At 51.5% G+C, this 23,478-nt stretch overlaps 1 protein-coding gene across 3 annotated transcripts in view; it reads left to right on the forward strand.

Moving 5' to 3' along the window:
- Positions 1 to 7,008: 7,008 nt before the first annotated feature.
- Positions 7,009 to 23,478, forward strand: part of ARRB1 (arrestin beta 1) — a 77,316-nt gene continuing 60,846 nt past the window's right edge. For 2 of the 3 annotated variants that reach the window (XM_025458984.3, XM_035704287.2), the window contains exon 1: positions 7,009 to 7,165. In XM_025458984.3, coding sequence (XP_025314769.1) covers positions 7,146 to 7,165 — 20 coding nt within the window. In that variant the 5' untranslated portion in view covers positions 7,009 to 7,145. The remainder of the gene's footprint in view (positions 7,166 to 23,478) is intronic. The other variant, XM_035704285.2, reaches the window with a different exon arrangement.

Below are 23,478 nucleotides of genomic sequence, written 5' to 3' on the forward strand. Positions count from 1 at the left end.
GAATCACCAACTCAGAGGTGCTTGGGTGGCTCAGTCGGGTAAGTGTCTGCCTTGGCTCAGGCCATAATCCCTGGGTCCTGGGATGGAGCCCCTCCCCTCATCAGCCATCCTGTTCAGCGGGGAGTCTGCTTCTCCTTCACCCCCTACCCTCCCCCTCCTCCCTGCTTTTTCTCTTTCCTCTTCACCTGTCCTTCCCTCTCCCCCTGCTCTTTCTCCCTCCCCTGGCCCTTGCTCATGCTTTCTCTCAAATAAATTAATAAAATCTTTTAAAAAATCACCAACACAATTGTAGTTTTATCTATTTTTCTTTTTAGTTCTATGAATTATGCTTTCATGTTATATCTGTCCCCACCCCTTTGTTTTCTATCCATCTGTGTCTTTATATTTAAAGTGCAGCTCTTGAAGGCAGCATATAATTAGATCTTACCTTTTTATTCTTTTCATTGAAATGTTGATTCCATTTTTATTTAATATAATTTTTTATATGGTTGGATTACCATTTTGCTATCTGTTTTCTTCTTTTGTTCCATCTCTTTTTTGGTCCTCTGTTTCTGCTTTCCTTCTCCTGTTGAGTTAGTTAAATACTTTTAATACTTCATCTTAATTTATTTACTTTTAAAATTTTAAATGGTTGCTCTAGGGATTATAATGGGCATCATTAACTTCCCATAGTCTATTTAGAACTATATGAAACTTGCAACAAAATAATTCCATTTATCTCCATCCTCCATGCCCTATTGTCCTAATGTTTTTACTTCTACATTAAAAGTTTTACTTCTACATTAAAAACCCTGTAATAAAATGTTATTATTTTGGTTTTTAACAGTTAAAAGTAAAGAAAAAAAAAGGCTTCCATTTTATCTGTATATTTACCATTTCTGGTGCTCTTCATTCCTTCCAAAAGATCTACCTTTCCATCTGGTGTCATTATTTGTCAGCCTGAAGAACTCTCGTTAGCATTTCTCATACTGCAGCTCTGCTGGTGATGAACACTGTTGCTGTCATTTATCTGAAGTGTAGAAACTTAGCCAACTGAGCCACCCAGGTGCCCCCAAGGATTTTCACTGCCCTAAAAATAATCTGTGCTCACCTATTCATTCCTCTCCTCCCCCTCAATGCCTGGCAACCACTGATCTTTTTACTGTCTCCATAGTTTTGCCTTTTTCAGAAGGTCATATAGTTGGAATCATACAGCATGTAGCTTTTTCAGATTGGCTTCTTTCATTTAATAATAGGCATTTAAGATTTCTCCAGGCCTTCCTTGGCTTGTTAGCTAATTTGTCTTTAATGCTAAATAATATTTCATTGTACCCTCATTTATTTATCATTCATCTACTAAAAGACACTTTGGTTGTTTCCAATTTTTGGCAATTATGAATCAAGCTGCTGTAAACACTTCTTCAGGTTCTCGTGTGGACATAAGTTTTGGACTTATTTGGGCAAATCCCAAGGAGCATGATTGCTGGATCATATATATGATAATATGTTTAGTTTTGTAAGAAATCATCAAACTTGTCTTCCAAAGTTGCATTCCTACCAGCAATGAATCAGAGTTCCTGCTTCTCCACATCGTTGCCAGTATTTGATGTCTATATTTCAAATTATGTCCATCCTAATAGGTGCCTGTTCATCCTAATAGGTGCCTGGTAATAGGTGCCTGGTAATATAAAATAAATAAAGCAATTCTTTTTTTTTTTAAGATTTTATTTATTCACTCATGAGAGACAGAGAGACAGAGAGAGGCAGAGACACAGGCAGAGGAAGAAGCAGGCTCCATGCAGGAAGCCGGATGTGAAACTCGATCCCGGGTCTCCAGGATCACACACTGGGCTGAAGGCAGCACTAAACCGCTGAGCCACCCAGGCTGCCCAAATAAAATCTTAAAAAAAAAAAAAAAAAAAAAGATGTCCCCCAGTGTGGTTCTCTTCTTTTTTCTTTTCTTTTCTTTCTTTTCTTCTTTTCTTTTCTTTCTTTTCTTTTTTCTTTTCTTCTTTCTTTTCTTTCTTCTTTCTTTCTTTTCCTTCTTTCCTTCTTTCTAAGATTTTATTTATTTATTCATGACAGACACAGAGAGAGAGGCAGAAACATAGGCTCCCTGTGGGGAGCCTGATGTGGGACTTAATCCCTGGACCCTAGGATCACGCCCTGAGCCAAAGGCAGACACTCAACCACTGAGCCACCCAGGTGCCCTGTTTCCCATCTTTCAAGAGTAAAATCCCCTCTAGTTTTGGACTGTTTGCTCTTCAGTGTCATCAAATTCTTGTTTTTACATTTTGTTCAAAGTTTATATTGCTATCTACAGGGTTTAGTCGGCTAGAAGATACTTCACCATTACTAGAATCCTCTCTGTTGTCTGTCTTTTTAAGAAAGCAAACAATACCACGACAACTTGGTAAAAGCCTCTCTGTTAGCAAGGGTATCTGTCCCTGCCTGTCATCTGGCTCTGAGCTGTTACTGTAACTCATTCAGCTGCACTTCATAGTAGAGTGGGTATTTGTATTTTCTGGCTACTCAGCATCTAAATTCCCTTCTTACTTTTAGGGAATCCTTTGCCTTCTAAATCTTAGAGTAAGTTAAAGCCTGCTTCCCAGTATGTAAATCGCACATGCCACTACAGTTTCTAAGCGACCTTACAGCAAAAGCAGGATCATATGACCAGGCTCAGCCAATCATGGGAGATTTTGAAGCATGGAGGCCTTTGACTCAGGGATGTGGGGCCAGTTAAGAATCTTTGTTGGTGACAGAGGTGGTAGTGGTCATACCTAGTTTCTGGGGCCAGGCTTGATACTGGCAATAGTTGGGGGTATGAGTTGTGGTGTTCCTTCCTCAGCAGTAGCAGCTTTCTGGATATCCTGCCAATAAATTCTTTGTATGTTTAAGTCAGCCACAATTGGGTTTTGTCGGTTACAAATGAGAACTTTGAATTGTCTACTTAGTTATAGTTAGAGACCAACAATCCCACCATAAAGAAATCTTGTTAGACAAACTGGAGATCTTGTTAGGCCCTGCCATATTGGGGAGCTGACCCAGCTATGACCCTGCTTCCTCAAGATACGGCGCCATCCTCCTTTCCAGTCCCACTCCTCCCCTCTCTGCTTTGGCCACAGATCCATCTGAATTCTTTCAAAGTACTGTGCCCTTTCCTTCCTGCCTGGTTTTGTAGATATTGAGTGTCCTCTCCCCAGAATGTGATTATTGTCCTTCCCCTAAACTGCTGACCAGGTCCCTCCCCTCTGCATCCCCTCTGGCTCACATCCAATCCATCCTTTACACAACAGCCAGAGCCATCTTCTCAAAATGCATGTCTGAGCATGTCACCGCTCTGCTTAAAACCTTTCAAAGCTTAAAATCTTCATTGATCTTTGGATAAAGACCAAATTCCTTAACATGACCCTCCAGGCCCAGCATGGTCCGGCTCCTTCCACCTCTTCAGCTTTATTGGGAGATACGTAGGAGGTAGATGTCTAGGACTGGCTTGAGAGGGATTGAGGGAGGCAAAGGAGAAGTCAAAGAGGACACCTAGATTTCTGGTTGGGGGCAGAAGTAGGGAAGCTTCCTAGTTTATTAATCTCTAACATCTCAAAGGGATGCATCAGTCAACCTCACATCCTTTGTTGAACAAGGAGCTAAAAACACCCCCCCCCCCCATACCCACTCACTCCTTCTCCAATCTGACATTCAACTACCTGACCAGCTAAGAAGAGGTTATAGGTTTAGGCTATAGCTCTACCATTTATTTGCTACATTCTTGGCTTCAGCACCTTCCTTCTCAGTGGTTTTGTTTTCTCATCTATAAAGCAGGAATAATACTTCATTTCTCTCTTTCTCTTCTGGTAAGGGATTATTATTGTGTGTGGTAAAATTCAGCCATGTGACTGGCCCAAACCGGGTCATAGTTGGACATGACCATCTCCTATGAGCCTCAATAGTAGAATCTATTTGCCTTTTAGAAAGACCAGTCTGGTTTTCAGATGGAAGGTATATAACAAATGGGTTGAGACAGGAAGCAGGGAGCCTCCAGGACTCTCAACCCTCAATTCCCTTGAAGAGATGTGTGGGGAGGTGGCCTGCATGAAGGGTAGAACAAACAGACCTTCCGAAACCTCAGAGTAATCTTAGATCTGCCACTGTCCACAGTTGGCTCTTAAGCAGTTGCTCTATCTCCAAATATATATGAATCCCTTTACTTCTCATTTCTGTTGCCACCACCGTAGTCCAAACCACCATCTGCTCTCTCTTGCCTACTGTGGTAATGAGATGCCCTGCCTCTGCTTGTCTGGACCAAGACATCTCCAGCCAACAGCCAGAGTGACACTTAGAAACATAAGCAGGTACTGTTTCTCATCTCCTACGTCTTCCACTGGCTCCCCAAACTCCATAGCCCAGCCACAAACCCTATATGATCTTCACCACTGCTCCCCTGTTCACCAAAACGCAGGCCCCCTGACCTGGTTCCTGGGCCTCAGAAAGGCGCAGCTTTCTGTACATTGCCACTCCCTCTGCCAGGGTGCCCATACTGGGTCCTTACCTGCGTTTTGTCCAAAGGTCAAGAATCCATTTCTGAATACACTTGCGCTCATCACTCTTTGCTTCTTCACTCTTTTATTTCCTTCATAATACTTATCACTGCTTGAAATCAGATCATTTATATTTATAGAGGTCTTGACAACATACCACTTTTACATCTTTGTGAATTTTAGTTATAAGAATACTTAACACTGTCTGAAGAATCTGACGGGTATAGCAAAAATACCCCTTCACTTCTCTTCTCCTGTCCTAGATCCCTCACTGGAATGACAGCTCTGTTTGTCCTACTGATCACTGATTTGTAAATTCCCAGAAACACGCATGACACATTCAACAAACAGTTATTGAATGAAGAGCGAATCAAAGGCTGACTTCTGACTCTTCCACATACTAGCTTCCCTTGGTGGTGGTGGGGAGCTGGAGAAGGGAAGGTCAGAGGTCAAGGTCCACCAGAGGCTGTAGATTGGGCAGACTCCAAGCATCAGTTTGCTTATTTATAAAACAGGGAAAAGAGCATTTATCTCATAGAATTATGAGCATCAAGTAGTGCCAGGCACACCATGAACTCCCTCATGAAGTTTATGAGCTAGTGGGGGATGTGCTTGAAATCATGCATGTTGACTGCACAGTCTAATCAATCTGTTCTGTCCCCAGAACTTTAGAGCCATGCTTTCCAAAATGGGCTGGGAAGAGCTCTGTGTGGGGGCAAGGGTTACCTGAAATCATCTGATGCATCTTTCTGAATCATTTGTTTTACTTGGAGGTGATATACAACATAATGTTTTGTAGTAAACTAAACACAAGTATTTGTTGAGTTAAATGAAGAATTTGTCTGAAATTTAAAATCCAAGTGTTTTGGACATCACTGTGAGGAGAGCCATTGAAGATCATGTGATTGGGTTGACCCTGCGTTTTCTAGATGGGGAAACTGATGTGGAGAGTGGCTGAACCTGGTCTCTCCATCTCAGTTGGGGTCCTCTCTAGCTCACACAATGAGCCTCCTGTCATCATGCAGGACTCTGGTGTGCTCCTCTCAAATTCCTGGCCTCAGCAAAAATAGCAGGTAGCTTCTCTCCTTTCTCTGTGGGAGTAAGGGTGAAGGCCAGAGGCCAAACCAAGAGGGAGGTCCTGGGCCCTAATCCACACTCTCCTAATTCCTAACATTGCCCAGACCCTGGACCATCCTGTCTGCTCATCAGCACACCCTCTCCTCAATTACCTGCCTGTCTGGACATAATTACAGTAATTTTACTGGGACATCCTTACCCAACTATATATAACCACAACAGGTAACTGCTTCTGAGCATAATTACAGGAGATGTTTACAGACCCACAATCACATAAGAGTAAATGATAGCTTCCTTTCCTCCCATTAATATGCCAATATTAGGGATCCAATTAGCCAAATCCCAGCAGTGAGGGGGTGGGAAAGACCTCATACTCTCCCACTAGGTGGACAACAAGAGGAAGCCTCTGACAAAGCAGGGTCCTAGCCAGGATTTTACAGGACACCAGGAAGCCTGCAGAGGGATAGGTTAATATCTACTGGGCACCTACCGTTTGTCAGGCACTAAGGGAGGCCAGCAAACACCTGTGAACAATTCTGCAAGCTGTATTAGGTGGCTCACTTTATGTGTCTGCAGCCCTTTTGAGAGAGCTGGTGTCCAGTGTCACCCATAAAAAGCCATGAAGCTTGGTAGGGGCCTTTGCATTGTGCTACCCTGCCGGGTCAGACTCCCAGGCCACAGCGGGCCAGCTCTAAGCTTCTTCCTTATCTCCGGTGCTCACTGCTTCCTCTTCCTGGGCAGCCACCGCCACCACCCCTGGCTGGTCTCTGGCCCCCTCCCACCCTCATCAGTTCCCCAGCGTCGTGGCCCCTTCTTCCTGTCCCTGGGGGTTGCTGTTATCTCTCCACAAGGGGCGGGGAGTTGGGGTGGGGGGGTGGGGCTGAGGCCGGGCCAGGCACCCGGGGTCTCCTACAGGCCCCCACCCCCACCCAACCCGGGGCTGCGCTGGGAGGAAGCTCAGCCTTGGGGTGGGCCGACCTTGGACTTGCACCCTCCGTCGCGCATGAAAGGCGGCTCCGGCGTGCGCGGGGCAGCGCTCCTGCACACACGCACCACTGCACAAAGACGTGCACACCGTTCCATCACATACACTCCCTAGTCGGCCGGAGCACACGGGCGTGCACACGCACCGACACACTCGCGTGCACACACGCGCACGTATAGACACCCCAGCGTGCGCCCTCACGTACAGCGCACACACACACACACACACACACGCACAGCGGGGTGCACGGCTGTGGGGACCCCCGTGCCGACCTCGGGGCCCTGGCGCGCCCGCCGCCCTGCGCGGCCGCGCACACGCAGGCACGCGCAGGCACACGCGCAGGCACACGCACCCTCCCGCACTGCTCCACGCCCCTGGCCGCGGCCCGGGCGCTGTGCGGCGCGGCGGGCGGGCCGGGGCGGGGGCGGCGGCGGCGGCGGCGGCGGCCGGGAGCGGAGGAGGCGGAGCAGGGAGCCGGGAGCCGGCTGGCCCGCGCTCCTCCTGCCGGCCGGGGATTTTCCAGCCTGGGCGCTGTCGCCTCGGACCTCCTGCGGCCGCGGCGGACCATGGGCGACAAAGGGACGCGGTGAGTGCCGGCGGCGGCCCGGCCCGGTGCCCGCGGGGGCGACCTGGGTGAGGGCGCGGGCGGGGGTTCCGGGCGGTCACCCCGGGAGCGCCGACGCCTGGCTCCGCGGCACGCAGCTCGCCGGTGCCCCAGGTCTCCCGTGTGCTCGCTGGCGGGGCCGCGGGGCCAGTGGGCCGAGGGTGGGGGTACCGAGAGCAAGGACCCGGACGCCCCATCCGGCTCGCAGCTCCTCGGGCTCACACACACTCACACACACTCACACACACTCTCACACACACACACACACACACACTCCCTCGCTGCTGACACCCAGTACTGGCCAGCAGACGCAGAGACGCAAGGGGGCAGGTTAACACAATGGCAATGGCACACAGGCTCATGGAGGCACACGGGCACACTCATGCTGTCACACTCAGACATTCACTGCCACACGCTCATCACGTACAATAACATACTGTCACACACTCACTGGTATACACTCGGGAGCACATTCTTGCTGACGGTCAGGTTGGCATACACAGGTCACACTCCAGCACACATCAGTTCTATCACACCTTCGTGTGGGCACACACATGTTGGCCTACACCAGTGCACACATACAGTGTCACTTGCACTCACTGTAACAAACCCTCTGAGTCGTACCCTCACACGCTCATGCTGGTACATGTCTCCTCAGCGCAGGGTCTGCAAGACCACACCAGCACCGACCTCCACAGGCACGTGTGTCAGACTAATACCCACACAGACTGGCACCGCATGGTCCCAAGCCTGCAGACCCTGGGGCTGCTGACACACTCTCTCCAGTCCCTGCATGGCGAGAAGGGGAACCACATCACACAGGGTGGCAGGCCCCCCGGAGCCTGGGAAAAATGCATCCCATCCACTCTGTTTCCTTTCCCTCTGACCTCCAGAGGCCTGGGGTGGCTGGCCAGGATCTGTTTTAAGCTGGGGTGGGGAAAGGGGTTCCTATCTTCTTAGGAGCTTGCCCTGGCTCAGAAAGGGAGAGGCTTTGCCTCTGAGATAGAAAACTGGGACAAAAACAGGGGAGGAAGCTGAGGCAGGGCAGCCCCTGGGGACAGCCCCTCTAGACCAAGACAGGCACTCTGGTTTGTCACCCCAGCTGTTCCCCTTCACTTTGCCTACTCCTTTAAGTAATACTAGAAGCTTCTCCCTCCTCTCTTCCCTCTCTCCACCCTCCTTGTCTCTCTTCTTGCTTCTAATAATTATGTATTGAGTGCCTGCTGTGTACTAAGCATAGTGTGGGGATCAAAGATATGCAAGACCTATTTCCTCCCCAAAGGAGCAGATATTAGGGAGAAGTAACCCTAGTGGTCATCACGTTTTGTGACCACAACAAAGCAATTTCACACTGACTACCATCTGACACTCTTTCTCAACAGCATTAGAAAGATCCTCCAGAGATTATTTTCATTTTTCCGAAGAAAAAACTGAGGCTTGGAGGTAATTTAGAAACTGCTTCCCCACCATCTTCTTGACAGCTCTTCAAGGAGGTTAATTTTCCCCTTCCTGTTTTCCAGAAGAGGAACCAGAGTGTTAGAGGTTACCTGACTTGCTTAAGGTCAAGGGGTGTCAGAAGCAGGGCAGAGGCCAGAGCCCACTTGGCCCCAGAGCCATTTCTCTGTGGCTTGCCCGTGGGCACTACTAACGAAGGCCTGCATGGGCCCTGGGTTAAAGGCCGAGGTGGGGTTCCCTGCTCTGTGTGTGGAGGCCCAGGCTGGTTGGGGAGGCTGCAGAAGATCATGAGGCCTCTGCATTCACCTTGATGATTAGTCCTCATTGCAGCTGGCTGGCCGGCACTGTGACCTGGTCTTTGTTCTCAGTAGGAGGATATGTGACTGTCTCTTCTGCTGTCTGTGTCCCCCAAAGCCAAGATCCTCCTGACCATTGAGATTAGATTTTTCTCCTTGTGAGAGTTAGGAACCCTTGCTCTTCTTTATTCCTCCTATTCTGCTTCGCCATCAGGGTGACTCAGCCCCTCTTGGGCCTTGGTTTGCCTCTCTGTGACTTGAGGAGGGATGTCCCTGCTCCCCACGGCTGGCGTAGGTTGTCAGCAAGATGGAGACACGGTGAGCAGCTAGGTACCTGTTGGAGACACCTTATCTTTGGGGTTAGGATCTTTTCCACAACTCCCCCTGCTTGCCTCTAGCTCATTGGGGGACCTTGGATAATTGTCTTTACCCTTCTGGGCCTTTGTTTTCCTGTCTGTAAATTGGAGCTGTCAATACTAAAAAATTTCAAGGCTCTCTTGTGTTTATTGAATTTGCTGGGGAAGGGGAAGAGGTGCTGCCTGAAGCCTGAAGCCCAGGCTTGGCTAAAGTCCATTCAATGGATGGTGGCCCTGCTCTTCTCCCCTCTCCTGTAGTCCCAGGAGGCCTCCCTCCTCCTTCCAGACAGGTTTCCTGAGTAATTTGGAAGAGAAGGGCAAAATCAATAATGGGCTGTACCTTGCCTCATTCTGTGGGCCATGGGTTTCTACTTTCTCTGACCTAGAAGAGGAAACTGCGAATACCCAATACTCTAAGGATCAGGAGTCATGGCATCCATCTCTGCACTTGGACCCACCCCCTATATGAAAATGAGAATGAGTCAGAAGCTGTCACTGTCGTCTAGGAACTCCCAGGGTCCAGGGGGAAGAAGGGGAGGAGACAAATGCTTGGATGGGATTAATTACAGGGCAGGTGGTATGATGATTGCTCTAACAAGGTGCTCTGGGAGCAATCGTACATCCATTCAACAAATGTTGACTGTCGGGGGCTGGGGCTTCCGAGAAGAAGGGCCCCACTCTGTCCCGGAAGGATTTAGAGCAGAGCAGGTGATTATACTGCAGGGTGACATGTGCTGTGGGAGGCTTAAAAAGGAGTCCACACCCCAGTCCCAGCAGGGGGCATGGTGAAGGAAGCTTTTGTGGGAAGGAGGTGGCTTTGGAGCTACGGGAGCTTCATCTGGAAGGATGAGGAGGCCAGGGTGGTAACCCTGGGGATGTCGTTCCTGGCCTAAGGGTACAGACTGTGCGAAGGCTCGGAGGCATGAAGCACCCCGTGCAGCCTGCAGGTTGGGCTTATGATGATGAGTGAGCCTCAAGAGAGAAACACAGGCTACTCAACCTGACATTCCTGGCTAAGGAGAGTCTGTGGTGGTTCATGGTTCAGCAGGTAGGGTGAGAGGAGGCATGGGAGTAGATGTCCCTTTCAGAGGAACACCTTTGGCAGTGGCAGGGGCCATAGGGCAGAAGCAGGGGGACTGGTGAGGAGGCCCAGGAGGAGCCTGGGAGAAGGTAGGATCTGAGCTAAGGTTGTGGAGAGGATGCAACTGAGAAATATGAATGAGAAGGTGGTGTCCATTAGCCCTACTGCTCGGGTGTCTGGTATGTGTCAGGAGACTTACATGCATGATCTCATTTGGTTCTCCCAGTGATCCTGTTAATGGAGGGATTTTTATTCCCTTTTACAGATGAGGAAACAGACTAGGAGAGATTAAGTAATTTGTCTGCTGCCATTCCGCCAACAAGCTTCTGAACGCAGCCTGTGTGTTCACAAAGCCCTCTGCTGCACCGTGCTTCACCCAGAGGGAGAGGGCTGAATGGCCCACATGGTTTGGCCTCCCCCACTTCCTTGGCAGCTCCCCCCTCAAGTTGTGCATCCCTTCTGGTTCTTGCTTTTCTTCCTTAACTAAACTGCCGACACGAATGATCAGAGTTAGGTAACAGGAGGGACTTTCTGCGAGGCAGTGGGATAGAATGGGATTCTCTTTCCTACAGATGTTTATGACAGTTTCTTTGTTGGAGGGGAGGAGAGTGGGTGTGATGGGGATGCATAATCACCAACCCTCTTAACCTTGGCTGTCATCTCTCTTGGCTGTTAAACTCTGGGTGACCTATCTTGGCTGGAATTTAGGGAAGTCCTGTGGCTTTGTCCAGGGATGCTTCTGGGGTTCGCTGGGAAGTGGGAGTGTTAGATCTGACTTACCATCTCTGGTCCCCAGTCTAGGCTGGCTTCTGGGCTTCAGACTTCTCCACTGCTCTCTCCCTTCCAAGTTTGGGCATCCTTGCCTGAGACTGAAGTTTTCCACTGGCATGGGTTCAGGGGGCTTGTTACAGCTCGGAGCTATGACAATGGAATACCAATAGATGGAGAGTCACCACAACCCAGTGGCCCCCTGGCCTCAGCCAGGCCATCCTCTGCTACTGTTAGAGTGACTGTGCTGACCATCTATCTCTCTGAGGCCTGCAGGAAGGGGGCAGCTTGACAGGGAGCCAGACTGGAAGTTGATGAAGATGTAGGGAGGCTTCTGCATAAATAGGGTCAGAGTCCTGGGGTAGGGATGGAGGAGGGAGGTGGGGATTTGAGTCTTGGGTTTGGAAGTGGTGGTTACCTTGGGGAACATGGGTATTGTGGTGCAGGGAAGAGGTATGGTGTGTGCAGAGGACAGTTAGAGACAGCTGGAGCCTTGGAGAGCACTGATACCTGAGGGGGACGAGGGGCCCAGCCTGAGTGAGGCTCCTGGGAGTCAGCCAGAAGGCTGCAGCTGGTGACTTGGTGAGAGGGCTTCTGATGGGGTGGCAAGGGATTATAGGGGAGAGGGGAGAACTCTGTTTTTCTCTGTGCTTGGAGCTGGGGTGGGCCTAGTGGAGGAAGAGTGTGAGGCCCTGGGCTTGGGGTGTTAGGAACTGGGGGTGTGGGAACCTGGGGGGTCAAGCTCAGCTGGGGGTGGGAGGACATTGCAGAAATGTGAGCTGGTCATAGGGGAGGTTGTCTGCACTGGCTCCTGAAAGAGGGACATCTGATTCAGGCTGGGTGTCCTGGGGGAAGCCTTCCCAGAGGAAGTGTCTTCTAAGCTGGGTCCTGGGGCAAGCTGTCTAGACAGAAAGGGCAGACGGTGGGTGCAGGCACAAGAGTGTGTGGGGTGTGGCTGCTGAGGGATGCGGCTGCCCTGATAACTAGGCCTTGGGTGCTGGGTGGGTGCGTTTCATGGCAGTTTCTCACACATTTATTGGTACCGCAGGTGTTTTTTTTTTTTTTTTTTTTTTTTAATTCTCCATTTGGTGAGCTCCTTGTGGTTTGGGGCTATTTCTGTTTTCTGTTTGTGGGTCCTTTATCCATCACTGGGTTTGATTCATTGGAGATGCCTGGTAAAGATTTGTTGACTGGACTGAATCCTTCCTTCTTGCCTCTGCTCTCAGCCCAGGGGCATCCTTTTTTTTTTTTTTTTTTTTTTTTTAATTTTTATTTATTTATGATAGACACACACACACAGAAAGTCGGAGACACAAGCAGAGGAAGAAGCAGGCTCCATGCACCGGGAGCCCGACGTGGGATTCGATCGCGGGTCTCCAGGATCGCGCCCTGGGCCAAAGGCAGGCGCCAAACCGCTGCGCCACCCAGGGATCCCAGCCCAGGGGCATCCTAAAGGCTGATATTAGGTCTTCCCTAATATTCGGGAATTCTGAGGGTGAAAGCCATGTGGGACATTAGACCAGTTTCAGTGGGGGGTGGGGCAATGGGGGGTTTCTTCCATCAGATTGTGAAGTTCTGAGGGAGAGGGAGGTACCATCCCTATCAGAATGGGGTTCCTGGGAGTGAAACCAGTTTCTCCTCCATCAGACAGGCTTCTGCCGAAGGAAGCCCTGTGTCCCACGTCAGACTGCAGGCTTCTGAAGGTGGGGCATGTCTCAGTATGAATGGGTATTATCTCTGATGGTTTCAGGCACCCTCTCTGTCTCCTGTGTGCAGGATGGGTCCTGCCCCAGGCGGGGCTTGAGTCCTGGTAGCTGGGGTACAACAGAGGGGGTGGGGCAGGACAGGGTGGCTGCTTTTGAGAGGGGAACAAAGGAGTCTGTTGTCCCAGTCCCCTCCCTCCCTCCCCAAGGGGCCCTGGCAGGGTCATCTCTCTGGAGACGCCTCCTCCTTCCTGGGACTGGCCCCATCTTTAGTCTACTTTAGAGGAACTGCCTGTTCCTTCTCAGGAGACCTGGTGCCAGATGAGGCCAGGCTCCAGGGACTGGACCACACAGGTCCAGGAGTTGTGTGTGACTAAAGTCACCACAGCGACTGAGTGGCTTTCCCTCTGCCTAGGATGGGGCTGGGCCTGGCTGGGGTCACAGCTGATTCCCTGGGGCCTCCTTGTACTTGGAAAGGGATCCATTTGTGGGTCTGAAGAGCCTGGAACGAGATGGGGTGTATGGCTGGTGTCAGGCCAGGAGGAGACCTACTCCTCACTCAAGGTCTGAGCACTCAGGGGTGGCACGGCCTCTCTCTCCAACATGCACCCATGGGTCCAGAAACAGAATGGCTGTGGGCCTGGATGAGGCCAGAGGGCCTGTCCCTATGGCTGTGGGCCTCCAGCTCGACAGCTAGGCCTCCTGGTTCGTTTGCAGCTTCATCCTCCTCCCTTCTCTGGTGCCATTAGTGGGCAAGGATGTGTTTTGACAAAAGGGCAGGGGGAAGGGGAGGGAGCAGACGGCCGAGATGTACCATCTCAGGAGGGTCCCAGGGGTATGCTCTAATGCTTAATCATTGCTCTGTGACCTTGGGCACAACATTCACACTCTCTAGGTCTTGGTGTCCCCATGGAAGTCAAGTCACCCATCATGTGCAAGGAGGTAACTCTCCCTGAGTTATGCCTTTCCCATGTTCTGCTAGTAGGTTTGGGGGTGACCTTTCTTCCAGGGGATGCCAGAAGTGGGGGATAAGACAAAGCTCAGGCCTCTGTCACAGGCCAGGGGACCGAGACTGCAGGGGAACTGGGCCTGGGTGACTGTGGACTGTGCCCTCAGCCCACTCTGATCTGATTAGCATAGACTGATTAGTATAGTGGGTAGGATTTAGGAAGAACCAGATTTCCAGGTTTCAAATACCAGCTCTGCCACTTACCAGCTCTGTGACTTCTCCTACTGTTTAACCCTTTCTCTGCTACAGCACCCTCATCTGCAAAATGGGGCAGTAATAGTGCCGGCACAGCAGGTTGCCTCGAGGATTAACTGAGTTGAAATAGCTGAGGCTCATGGACAAGTCCCTGGCACAAGGGCAGTGTTATTTGAGGTTAGCTGCTTCACCAGGCTGTGAGCTCCTCCAGAGAGGGACCCTGTTTGATTCCCTCTTGAGGCTTCAAAGGTCTCAGCACAAGCCTGTTATATCATTGATCCTTAGTACACAGGTGGTGACTTGACCCAACACAGTACCCTTCCTGTCTGTCCTTCAAGGCCTGGATCATATATGGCCTCCTTCAGGAAGTCCTCACAGATCCCGAAGTACCTTTGACTTTTTTTTTTTTTTCTGCCATTCTTTCCCCACCCCCTTTCTCTCTCTCATTCTTGGCACTGATCTACTCCCCCTACACCCCCTAATGTGTACTGGTTATTTACATACTCCTTGATGTCCTCCATGTGAGACCAAGGACACCTGCCCTGAGTCTCTTGTCCCTGTCCCTGTGCAGACCTGGCATGGCACCGAACTCCATAATATTTGTTCAGTGAAGGAGGCTGGCTGTAGGTGTTTCACTGGGAAAAGATATACTTGGGGGGGGGGGGGTGTAGTGTGGTTGGTGAGGACAATGGGACATCTTTGCTGATTTTGAAATATCTAAAAGTGATTTTGTGTGTGACCCAAAGAGCTGAGGTCATAGGATGAGTGGCTTTACCTTGCTAGGAGAATTTTTTTTTTAAAGATTTTATTTATTTATTCATGAGAGACAGAGAGAGAGAGAGAGGCAGAGACACAGGCAGAGGGATAAGCAGGGAGGGATAAGCTCCCTGTGGGGAGCCTGATGCAGGACTCAATCCCAGGACCCCAGGATCAAACCTGAGCCAAAGGCAGATGCTCAACCACTGAGCCGCCCAGGTGTCCTGAAAATGTGTTTTCTGATAAGCAGAGCTATCTGGCATGGAAATTGGTGGCTCATTCCAGCCTTCTTACTTTTTCTTGTGCTGCTCCCCACGTTTAGATGCCATCCTTGCTTCTCGCTGCTTGTCCAAATCCTACTTCTTCCATTAGCGCTCCAGCCATGGAGCCATCCCTTCCTGGCCCCCAGAGTGTGGGTTCTATTCATCATCCCCATCCTCAGACATTTCCTGAACCTTCCTGGGTCTGGACTGTGGCATGGGCAAGTACGGAGACTCTCTGTAGAATGGACATCTGGGTCTGGCTACAGTATATCCAGTGTGGTTTGACCTGGCCTGAGGAGGGGCTTCTAATGACCCATGGGTGATCAAGGAGCTCTTTATGCAGCTGGAGAGATCTCCCCATTGGCTTCCCACTGGGCAAATACTCAGAACCCACCTAATTACTGGGGACAGGGTTCTGGGCACTGGATCCACCAGGCTGCGGTCATGATCAGCTAATTAAACCACCCAAGAATTGCTCGTTGGCCCCGAGGAGTGGAAGGAAGAGGGTGGGGGTAGTGGGGCTCAGAAGAGTGTGAAATGATGAGCGGTGCTGTGAAGGAGGCTTCAGGCATGGGGCCTGTAAGCAGACCTGGGAAAAGAAAGCAGGAGGTGGGGAGCAGGGAGAGAGACAGACAGACAGACAGACAATTGAGAGAGAGTGCTATCTGGGACAGCACCTATGTGAGATAAATCAAGGGCAGGGGCTCTGACCTGGGATCCAGGGACCCCACTTCTTCACTGTCCCTCTGATACCATGGCCAAGGTACTTTTCTTCTTTGGGCCTCCATTTTACCATGTGTCAAGAAGGAAGGGGAAAGGGCTTTGGCCTAGGAGGTCCCCAAGACCTTTCCTTCACAGTTCCACAGCAAGGAGGGAAGAGGGCAGAGACAGCAGGCTGTGCTCTGTGCAGGGAAGCTTGGCCACTAGCATCCCAGTCTTCCAGAAGGGGCAGGCCATGTATGGGTATGATCCAGCCTGAGATCAAGTGCCTATAGTTTAATCAGAAGGGAAGACTATGGGTGGCAGCAAGTAAGCTCTTGGCCTTTGTCATGCCTTGTCCCTGTCTTCATGGCCATCCGTGGCTCCCAAACTAGCATCCTCAGTGATGACCGGTGAGAGCTGTACAATGTCTCCTGATAGTAACACCCCAAAGGTAGAGCCATGAAGTCTGGAAGAGTCACACAGCCTCGGGCATCTTTGCTGTCCAGCAATATTGCACATCAGCTGCATGACCTTGGGACGGGTCTTAGGCTCTCTGGGTGTCAGGTTTCTCATTTGTGTGGTAGGTATAATAATATGGCCCAGAGGGTAAGGATTTGATGAAGCCCTCGCTGTCATTCAAGACCAGGAGCAGATCTCAGCTCTTCTCTCTGCTGCCCTGCTTCCCTCATCCCCTCCCTCCTGTCCTGTCCCAGGGGCTGTGCACACAGTTGAGTATGCGGGGGTGGGGGTTTGCACTGGGCCAGAGAAGAAGTTCAGATGATGGCAGGAAAGGGAAGTGAGATTATGCAGGGCCAGGGAGGGGCTGGGCAGTGTGCTGCCAGGGCAGCCTGAGCCCCCAGCCTTCTGGCCTCTCCCCCCGCAGCAGATTGTCTAAGAGGAAGTGGGGAGAATTTGGAGGGGGCCAGAAGCCAGGGGCCGGGGTGAGCCTTGTGGGGGGCCCCAGGCCTCCCTCCCTTAGCCCACACCCCCAGGTGCAGCTGTGGAGTGCAGAGCCAGATTTCTGCCCGGGAAGCCAGCAGGCCACTGTGTCACACACTCCGAGGACAAGGCCCTTCCTGGTTCCTAACCCCTAGCGGGAGTGTCTGCTGGGAGCTGAGGCGCTGGGAAGCGGCCTCTGCCTCCTGCCTCCGAGGTCTGCCGAGGTCTGGAGGAGAGGCAGTAAAGGAGGGAAGAAAGCCGCCTCCCCCTCCCCCGGCCTCTCCCTGCAGTGCTGGGCTGTGACATGCCAGGGCCTCGACTCCACGGAAGCTGGTTACATAACAGCCCAACTCTCGGCTTCTTTCTCTTCCTCCCCAGAGGGGCCCAGGAGGAGGCCGGAGCTGCTCTGCTCAGGATTCCTGGGCCTGAGAGGTCAATGTGACCAGCCCCCTGCCTGGGGTGGTGGTACTTGCCGCCCACACCGTGCGGGGAGAACAGTATGCGCTGCTGGAGTGCGGCCGCTGATGCTGGCTCAGTGCACGGCCCCCCTTCCCACACTCCTGGGAGCCCAGCCGCAGAGGGGAGAAGCCCTCATTAGAGGAAACAGGCTGTGTCCTGAGATAATTTGCCTGCGAAATGCCCCCAGAGGGGACCTGGCCTCTTTGCAGCCAGAGGAACAAATAGCCAGCATTTTTCAGTTTGTTCTACTCTGTTCCACAAACATTTCTCAAGTACTTGCAGTGCCAGGCCCGGACCTCTGCTCAGCACATGTCCCCAGACTGCCTGGCCCATCCCAGCTGCCTATCTCACCTCGTGGGAAGCTGATTTCGTGAGCAGCTCTGCCCCTGTCTGCCACCTGAGACCCTTTCTCATAGGCCTAGCCCTCCAGTGCTGGGGTGGTAGGAACTTTCTGGCAGAGAACACCACGGGGGTTCCTCTGGGCTGGGTGCTTACAGGGTTGGCTTGTACCCTTTCTGTACTCCACCCCGGTCCTCTGAAGAAGGTACCCGGGAACAGACACTTCTTGTGTACCTGCCACATCTCAGGCCCGAGACTGGGCCCCTGAGGCACGAAGAGGAAACCTGTGAGTCTCAGCCCTGGTGCTGCCTTGTCTTTTGGGAATAGATCACTGCAACGTACTAGAAGTGGGTAATGTGGATTATTTTCTCCTGGGAGCAGAGTAAGACCAGTGGCTAAGAGTCAAAGGCAACTCCTCAGAAGGGATGGTGGGTGCTGGAGCAGGCTTTGGATGCTGAGTTTGAAGTGAGCCAAAGAAAGGTGAAGCTTGTGTTGGTGCTATGTGTGACAGATGTTTTTAGCCAGGACTGACTTCCTTCATCAGATCCTTAAAAAAAAAAAAAAAAAAAAGATTTAATTTATTTTATTCATGAGAGACACAGAGAGAGAAAGAGGCAGAGGGAGAAGCAGTCTCCCCAGGGGGGAGCTCGATATGGGGCTGGATCCCAGGACCCCGGATCACACCCAGAGCTGGAGGCAGGTGTTCAACCACTGAGCCACCCAGGCGTCCCACTTCATCAGATGCTTGAGGATGTCCTGTGTACCAGGTACAGTGTCAGACACTGTCATTTCATCTGTCGTCACTTAGAAGTATGCTGCAGCTGCAGACTGTTTTTAAACAGCAACAACAAAATTTTTTTAAGATTTTATTCATTTGGGGGTCGTCTGAGTGGCTCAGTGGTTGAGTGTCTGCCTTTGACTCAGGGCCAGGATAGAGTCCCACATCAGTCTCCTTGCGGAGAGCCTGCTTCTCCCTCTGCCTGTGTGTGTCTCTCATGAATAAATAAATAAAATAAAATAAAAAGATTTTATTCATTTGGGAGAGAGAGAGAAAGAGAGAGAGAGGGCGCACAAGCGGAGGGGGAGAGGGACATAAGCCGACTCCCTCCTGAGCAGGGAGCCCCAACAACATAGGGCTTGATCCCAGGACCCTGAGATCATGACCCGAGCCAAAGGCAGATGCTAAAATGACTGAGCCACCCAGGCAGGGCTGCAAACTGTTTGAGGACACAAAATTTAGGGTGAAAGTCAAAGCTCTGCCACATGGCATCACAGTGAGTGCTTGGGCCTGGACAGGAGAAATGGGACAGATACATGAGAAGACACCAGGTCCAGCAAACCCACCATTGGAAACAAGAAGGTTTGAGGGTCTGTCCAAGTCTCTTCTGGTAGAGGGCCACCAGAGCAAAGGCTTTCCTCCAGTGGAGGAGACCCTGCAGAGGGTCCGGTGACTTCCTAGATGAGTGATGGGCATGGAATAGGAAACTATGTCTTGTGAGAAACAGCTGTAAGCTTTGGGGCTGTGGGGTGGCAGTGGAGGTAGGGACACTGCAGCTCTGGGGGCCATCTCTGGGAACACATAGGGAGGCCAGGGGCTGCATGCCAGCATGGTGGAGAAGAGCAGTGGACTGGGGTTCTCACCTTTCCTCTGCCAGTAGCTCTGCGTGTGTGTGGGGTTTTTCAGCCTCTGGGCATAAAGTTTCCGTTCTTTCTCTGTTGTATCTGTGCTAATGAAAGCACTCAGCACATTAACAGGATGATTGTATTATGGGGCTTTATAGCCCCAGGGCAGTAGAAGAAACCTGGAAGCATTTTTAAACTCCGTAAGGAGAACTTTTTCTTTGCAAGATATTTTTTTAATATCCTATAAATGACAAAGATGATCACATGGCATAATGGAGTGGTTAATATGCACATATTCATTTCTCATTTAGAGGGCTGACTGCAGCAGCAAGGACTCTGCATGCATACTTGAGACAGTCTGGTCATCTTGGATATTCACTCTTTTGCAGCCAATTTTGCCAGGAAAAAAAAAAGTGAAGTGTTTTTTGGTAGGAAGAACTTTCAACCAAAGAACCATGACCCCCAGTCCCAGATCTAGTCCTGTCCCACACCACACAACAACCTGGCTCCCTCCAGCCCCAGCTTTTGTTGGAGTGTTTGGGGGCAGGGGTATGCCAAGCTCCTAAACCCTAACCTTCCGGGGGCAGCCAGCCTGATGGTGATGGATACGTGTCCCTATCACCAGAGCGCATTTCTTCTCCCCATTCCACTGCCACTGGCTCAGGCCAAGCCCCCTCTGGACTGTTACAGTCATCTGCTGGCTGCTGTTCCCTTTCCTCAGGCTAGACACCTCCAAAACCACTCTCTTACTCTGAAATCCGCATCTGACTCTGTTTTTCTCCTCTGGTTTAAATACTGGCCAGTTGCTCCCATTTCGTGTAGGACAGTCCACATTCTCCAGGGGCGTTGGAGGCCCTCCACCGGCTATGGCAAACTTCTTTCCCAGCTCTCCCCACCACACAGCCAACACCCTGGCTGTACTGACTTTTGGGTATTCCTCCACGGTCTTCATCCTTTCTCCCACTGTGCCTTTGTTCAAGGCAGCCTCTTTGTCTGAAATGCCTTCTTCCTCCGACTGGTGGCATCTCCCTTATGTTTGAAGGTAGAACCTAACCTCAGCACGGTTGGTTCAGCTGATCTGTTGTACTAAGCACCTGCTGCAGCATGCTTAGGCATGGCACCTTCCGTTGACTGGGGGCTCCCTGCCTGGGCAGTCAGTGCCCTCCTGCACGCTCCCTTGCACCGTGCAGGCTTCTGTGATGGCCCATTACATTCTAGGTCAGTTTCCTGTGCTGGAGGGCAGACCTGTGTCTGGTACCTTTTGGACCCCCAGCTCCTGATAGGGCTGGCCTAGCCAGGTGACGTCTGGGTTTGGAGAAGGGACTTGGAGCAAGTGTACAAGCCCCACATGCACATGCACACACACGCATACATACTTTTGACACACATGACTGTTGTACTCAAACAGAGCCCAGGATTGGGTGGGGGTGTGAGTCAGGGAAGATTCCCTGGAGGAAGTGAACACTGGGCTGCTGACCCAAAGGAGAAGCACTCTTTCCCTCTTCTCACTTCCTTCCTGGTGCTGGTGCTGAAAACAGCTGACACGGTCTGTGAAAAGGGAAATGTTGGTATTGTGAATTGGGGGTTGGGATTTCCTAGCCTGGAGGTGATTAAATCAGGCACGTGCCTCCCTCCTTCCTCCCTCTCTCTCCTCCCTCCCTCGTGGTAGTCCCTCCCCTTCCCTTCATCCCCCCCTCCTTTCCCAGTCTCCTTTATCCCCCCCTACCCTCTCCCTCCTCCTCCCCCTCCTTCCTCCCTCCACTCTGTTCCTTCCACACAGTTTCTGAACCTCTACCCAGGCCAATGCTGGGGGCTACAAAATGAATTAAAAATAAGACATATCTATATTTTTCTGTCTTCTTAAAGTTCATGTTGGAACCCGCCCTTTCCTTTATCTGTCTTACTGGATCTGAGTCCAGGTCTTGGCATGTCACTGTTAGCTCTGCCACTCTGGGCAGCTCAAGTCACTTCTCTGAGCTCTTAATTATACCATGGAGATGATAATACCCTCCTCCCAGGATTGCAGTTGATAATGTGTGGGAGGTGCTGAGCAGGTGCCTTTGATGGTAGTTCCTCTTTGAGTGAGAACCACTCTCCAACTGGAAGCTCCCTGAGGGCAGCACCATGTCTGTCCAGTGTGTCCTCAGTGACAGCACAGGGCCAGGCACAGGGTACATCAGTGGGATCAATTATCCCAGTTTTCCTGGGACTGTCTCAGTCCATCTTAGGGAACTCCTTTGTCGTGGGTGGTTGGGGACAGTTGGTCACCCACACTACATTCTCCATAAGGGTTTGTAGAATGGATGTATGAGTGAATGAATCATGAGGGAAGGACAGAGGTAGGACTTGGGCAAGCAAGAGCAGGCACCAGGCAGCTGGCTTGCTGGGTGAGGGGTGGTCTTGTGAAGGGCCTGGAAGGCTGAGCAAGTGGAAGGTGGGAGGTGGGCATGAGGCCCTTTCCTGCTTGGCAGCATGTGGGCAGATTCAGGCCCTGAGTCTGTGAGGCTGTTGCTTTCAAGCAGGTTTCAGGCTTCCAAGGCCTGTGCACCCTTTCTCTGACACATCCTGAGAGGAGAAGGCAGCCTCTGATCCACTTCTTCTAGGAAGGCCTGTCAGAAGCCACCAGCTGCTCCTCTTGTTCCTCACACAGTGCACAGTGTTCCAGCATGTCTGCCTTCTGAGCTCTCCACTCCGGACTGTGAAGAGACTGGGCAGAGAGGTCTGGGCCGGGAGGTGGGAGAGCAGGGCTTCAGCCCCATTCCCAGAGCCCAAGCTAGGCCTCAGCTTCCCACCTGTCCCCTGGGAAATCCAGCCCTTTCTGCCAGATGTCTGTGAGATGTCACTTGTGAAGGTCCCTTGGCATGTCTAGCCCAGAGTAGGCACACGATGAGTGTCATTTGTTGTCCCTTTCTGTAAATGGGAACAAAAAACTGGCTCTGTGTATCATCCAGGGCTGATGTGTGGACCAGATGGGATGTGGGATGTGGGAACACTTGGGAAATAGTGTCATCTCCTTTAGGTATCTGGGGATGGGGCTCTTGGTAGGGGTGTTCCTGTTGGCCCAGGGTTCCAGGCACAGGTGGGGCTGACCCTGCCCACCCAGGCATAGAAGATACTCCTGGGGATGTGCTCCAGGATCGCAAAGAAATCCAGCGCTGCTGTCCATGTGAGCATACATACTCTGTGGGCCGGCCCTGCGCTCAGATGGGCTCTGCTCTTCTGCAACCATGGCAAGAGGGAGACAGACAGAAGGACTTGGTCCAATTGTGGGAAGGGCTTAGTAGCAGCAGGACGTGTGACAAGAAGAAGGAAAGTCCTCCGGAGCCTCCTCTGTCTGTTGGGCTGGAGGCAGGGCCTTTGTGAAGGCGGGTGGTGATCGGATCGCCTCTGGGCCCTTCCTCCAGCCCAGAGGCGGATTCACCACGAGGCTGCTGTACCTTCAGCTTCAGGCCCCTTGTGCTCCATGGCCCCTTCCAAGACCTAGGCTGGGTCCACGTGCTCAGAGGCTTTGTGAAAGGTGCAAAAGGAAGATATTTTTGTACTTTATTTTTATTTTTATTTTTTTTTTAAAGAGGGCTTCCAAACGATATGAACTCATTGGAGTGTGGATCTGCCCCTGCTCAGGCCAGGTGGTCCTCTGTGCCAGGATGTTGGTGCTTTATCCCTACATGTGCTCAGGGAGGTCTCATCCCACCTGTGTGGACCTGGTCAACACTTGCAGCCCTCCTGCTGAGCCAGAACTTGAAAGGCATCTGAGGGAGCTGGTTCTGGGATAGGCCCAGCTGTGGATCTTACTTGCTGTGTTAAGCAAGAGACTGGAATAGTCCTGCCCTCGGTCTTGCTCATCTGTGACATGGACGTAATACCTACCTGAAAAGGCTGTGGAAATGTTTAAATAATGGACCACAGGTGAAACTGCCTGGTAAGGTCCCAGGTTCAGTAAATGTGGATGGAACCTGGATGGAGACGGGCAGGGGAGGGGTGGGATGGTTGGGGGATTGGGGGAGTGTGTGGGCAGTGCACCTTCCATGGGAGTGGAGCCAGTCTGCCGGCTGTCAAATTCACCTGCACTGTGCTGTACCTGGTGCTGGGTGCTGGGATCCAGACGGCTGGGGTGGGGGGCTGGTGGTCAGAGGACCTGAGAGGGTGAAAAGTGTTTATAAGCTGTCCAGTACAGTTCCCTGGGAAGGGGCTGTTGTAAACAGAGTGGCCCTTTCATGGGGGAGGGCAGAGTGGAAATCTGGACTGACCTTTCCTGCTCCTGGGGGGCAGGGAGGTAACAAGCCTGACCGGTTTTTGTTTAAGAGACCGAAGCCCTGGCAGGCAAGCTGACTTTTCCAGCATAGAAGGG

Source organism: Canis lupus, chromosome 21 (genome assembly GCF_003254725.2).
Source record: "Canis lupus dingo isolate Sandy chromosome 21, ASM325472v2, whole genome shotgun sequence".
Taxonomy (NCBI): domain Eukaryota; kingdom Metazoa; phylum Chordata; class Mammalia; order Carnivora; family Canidae; genus Canis; species Canis lupus.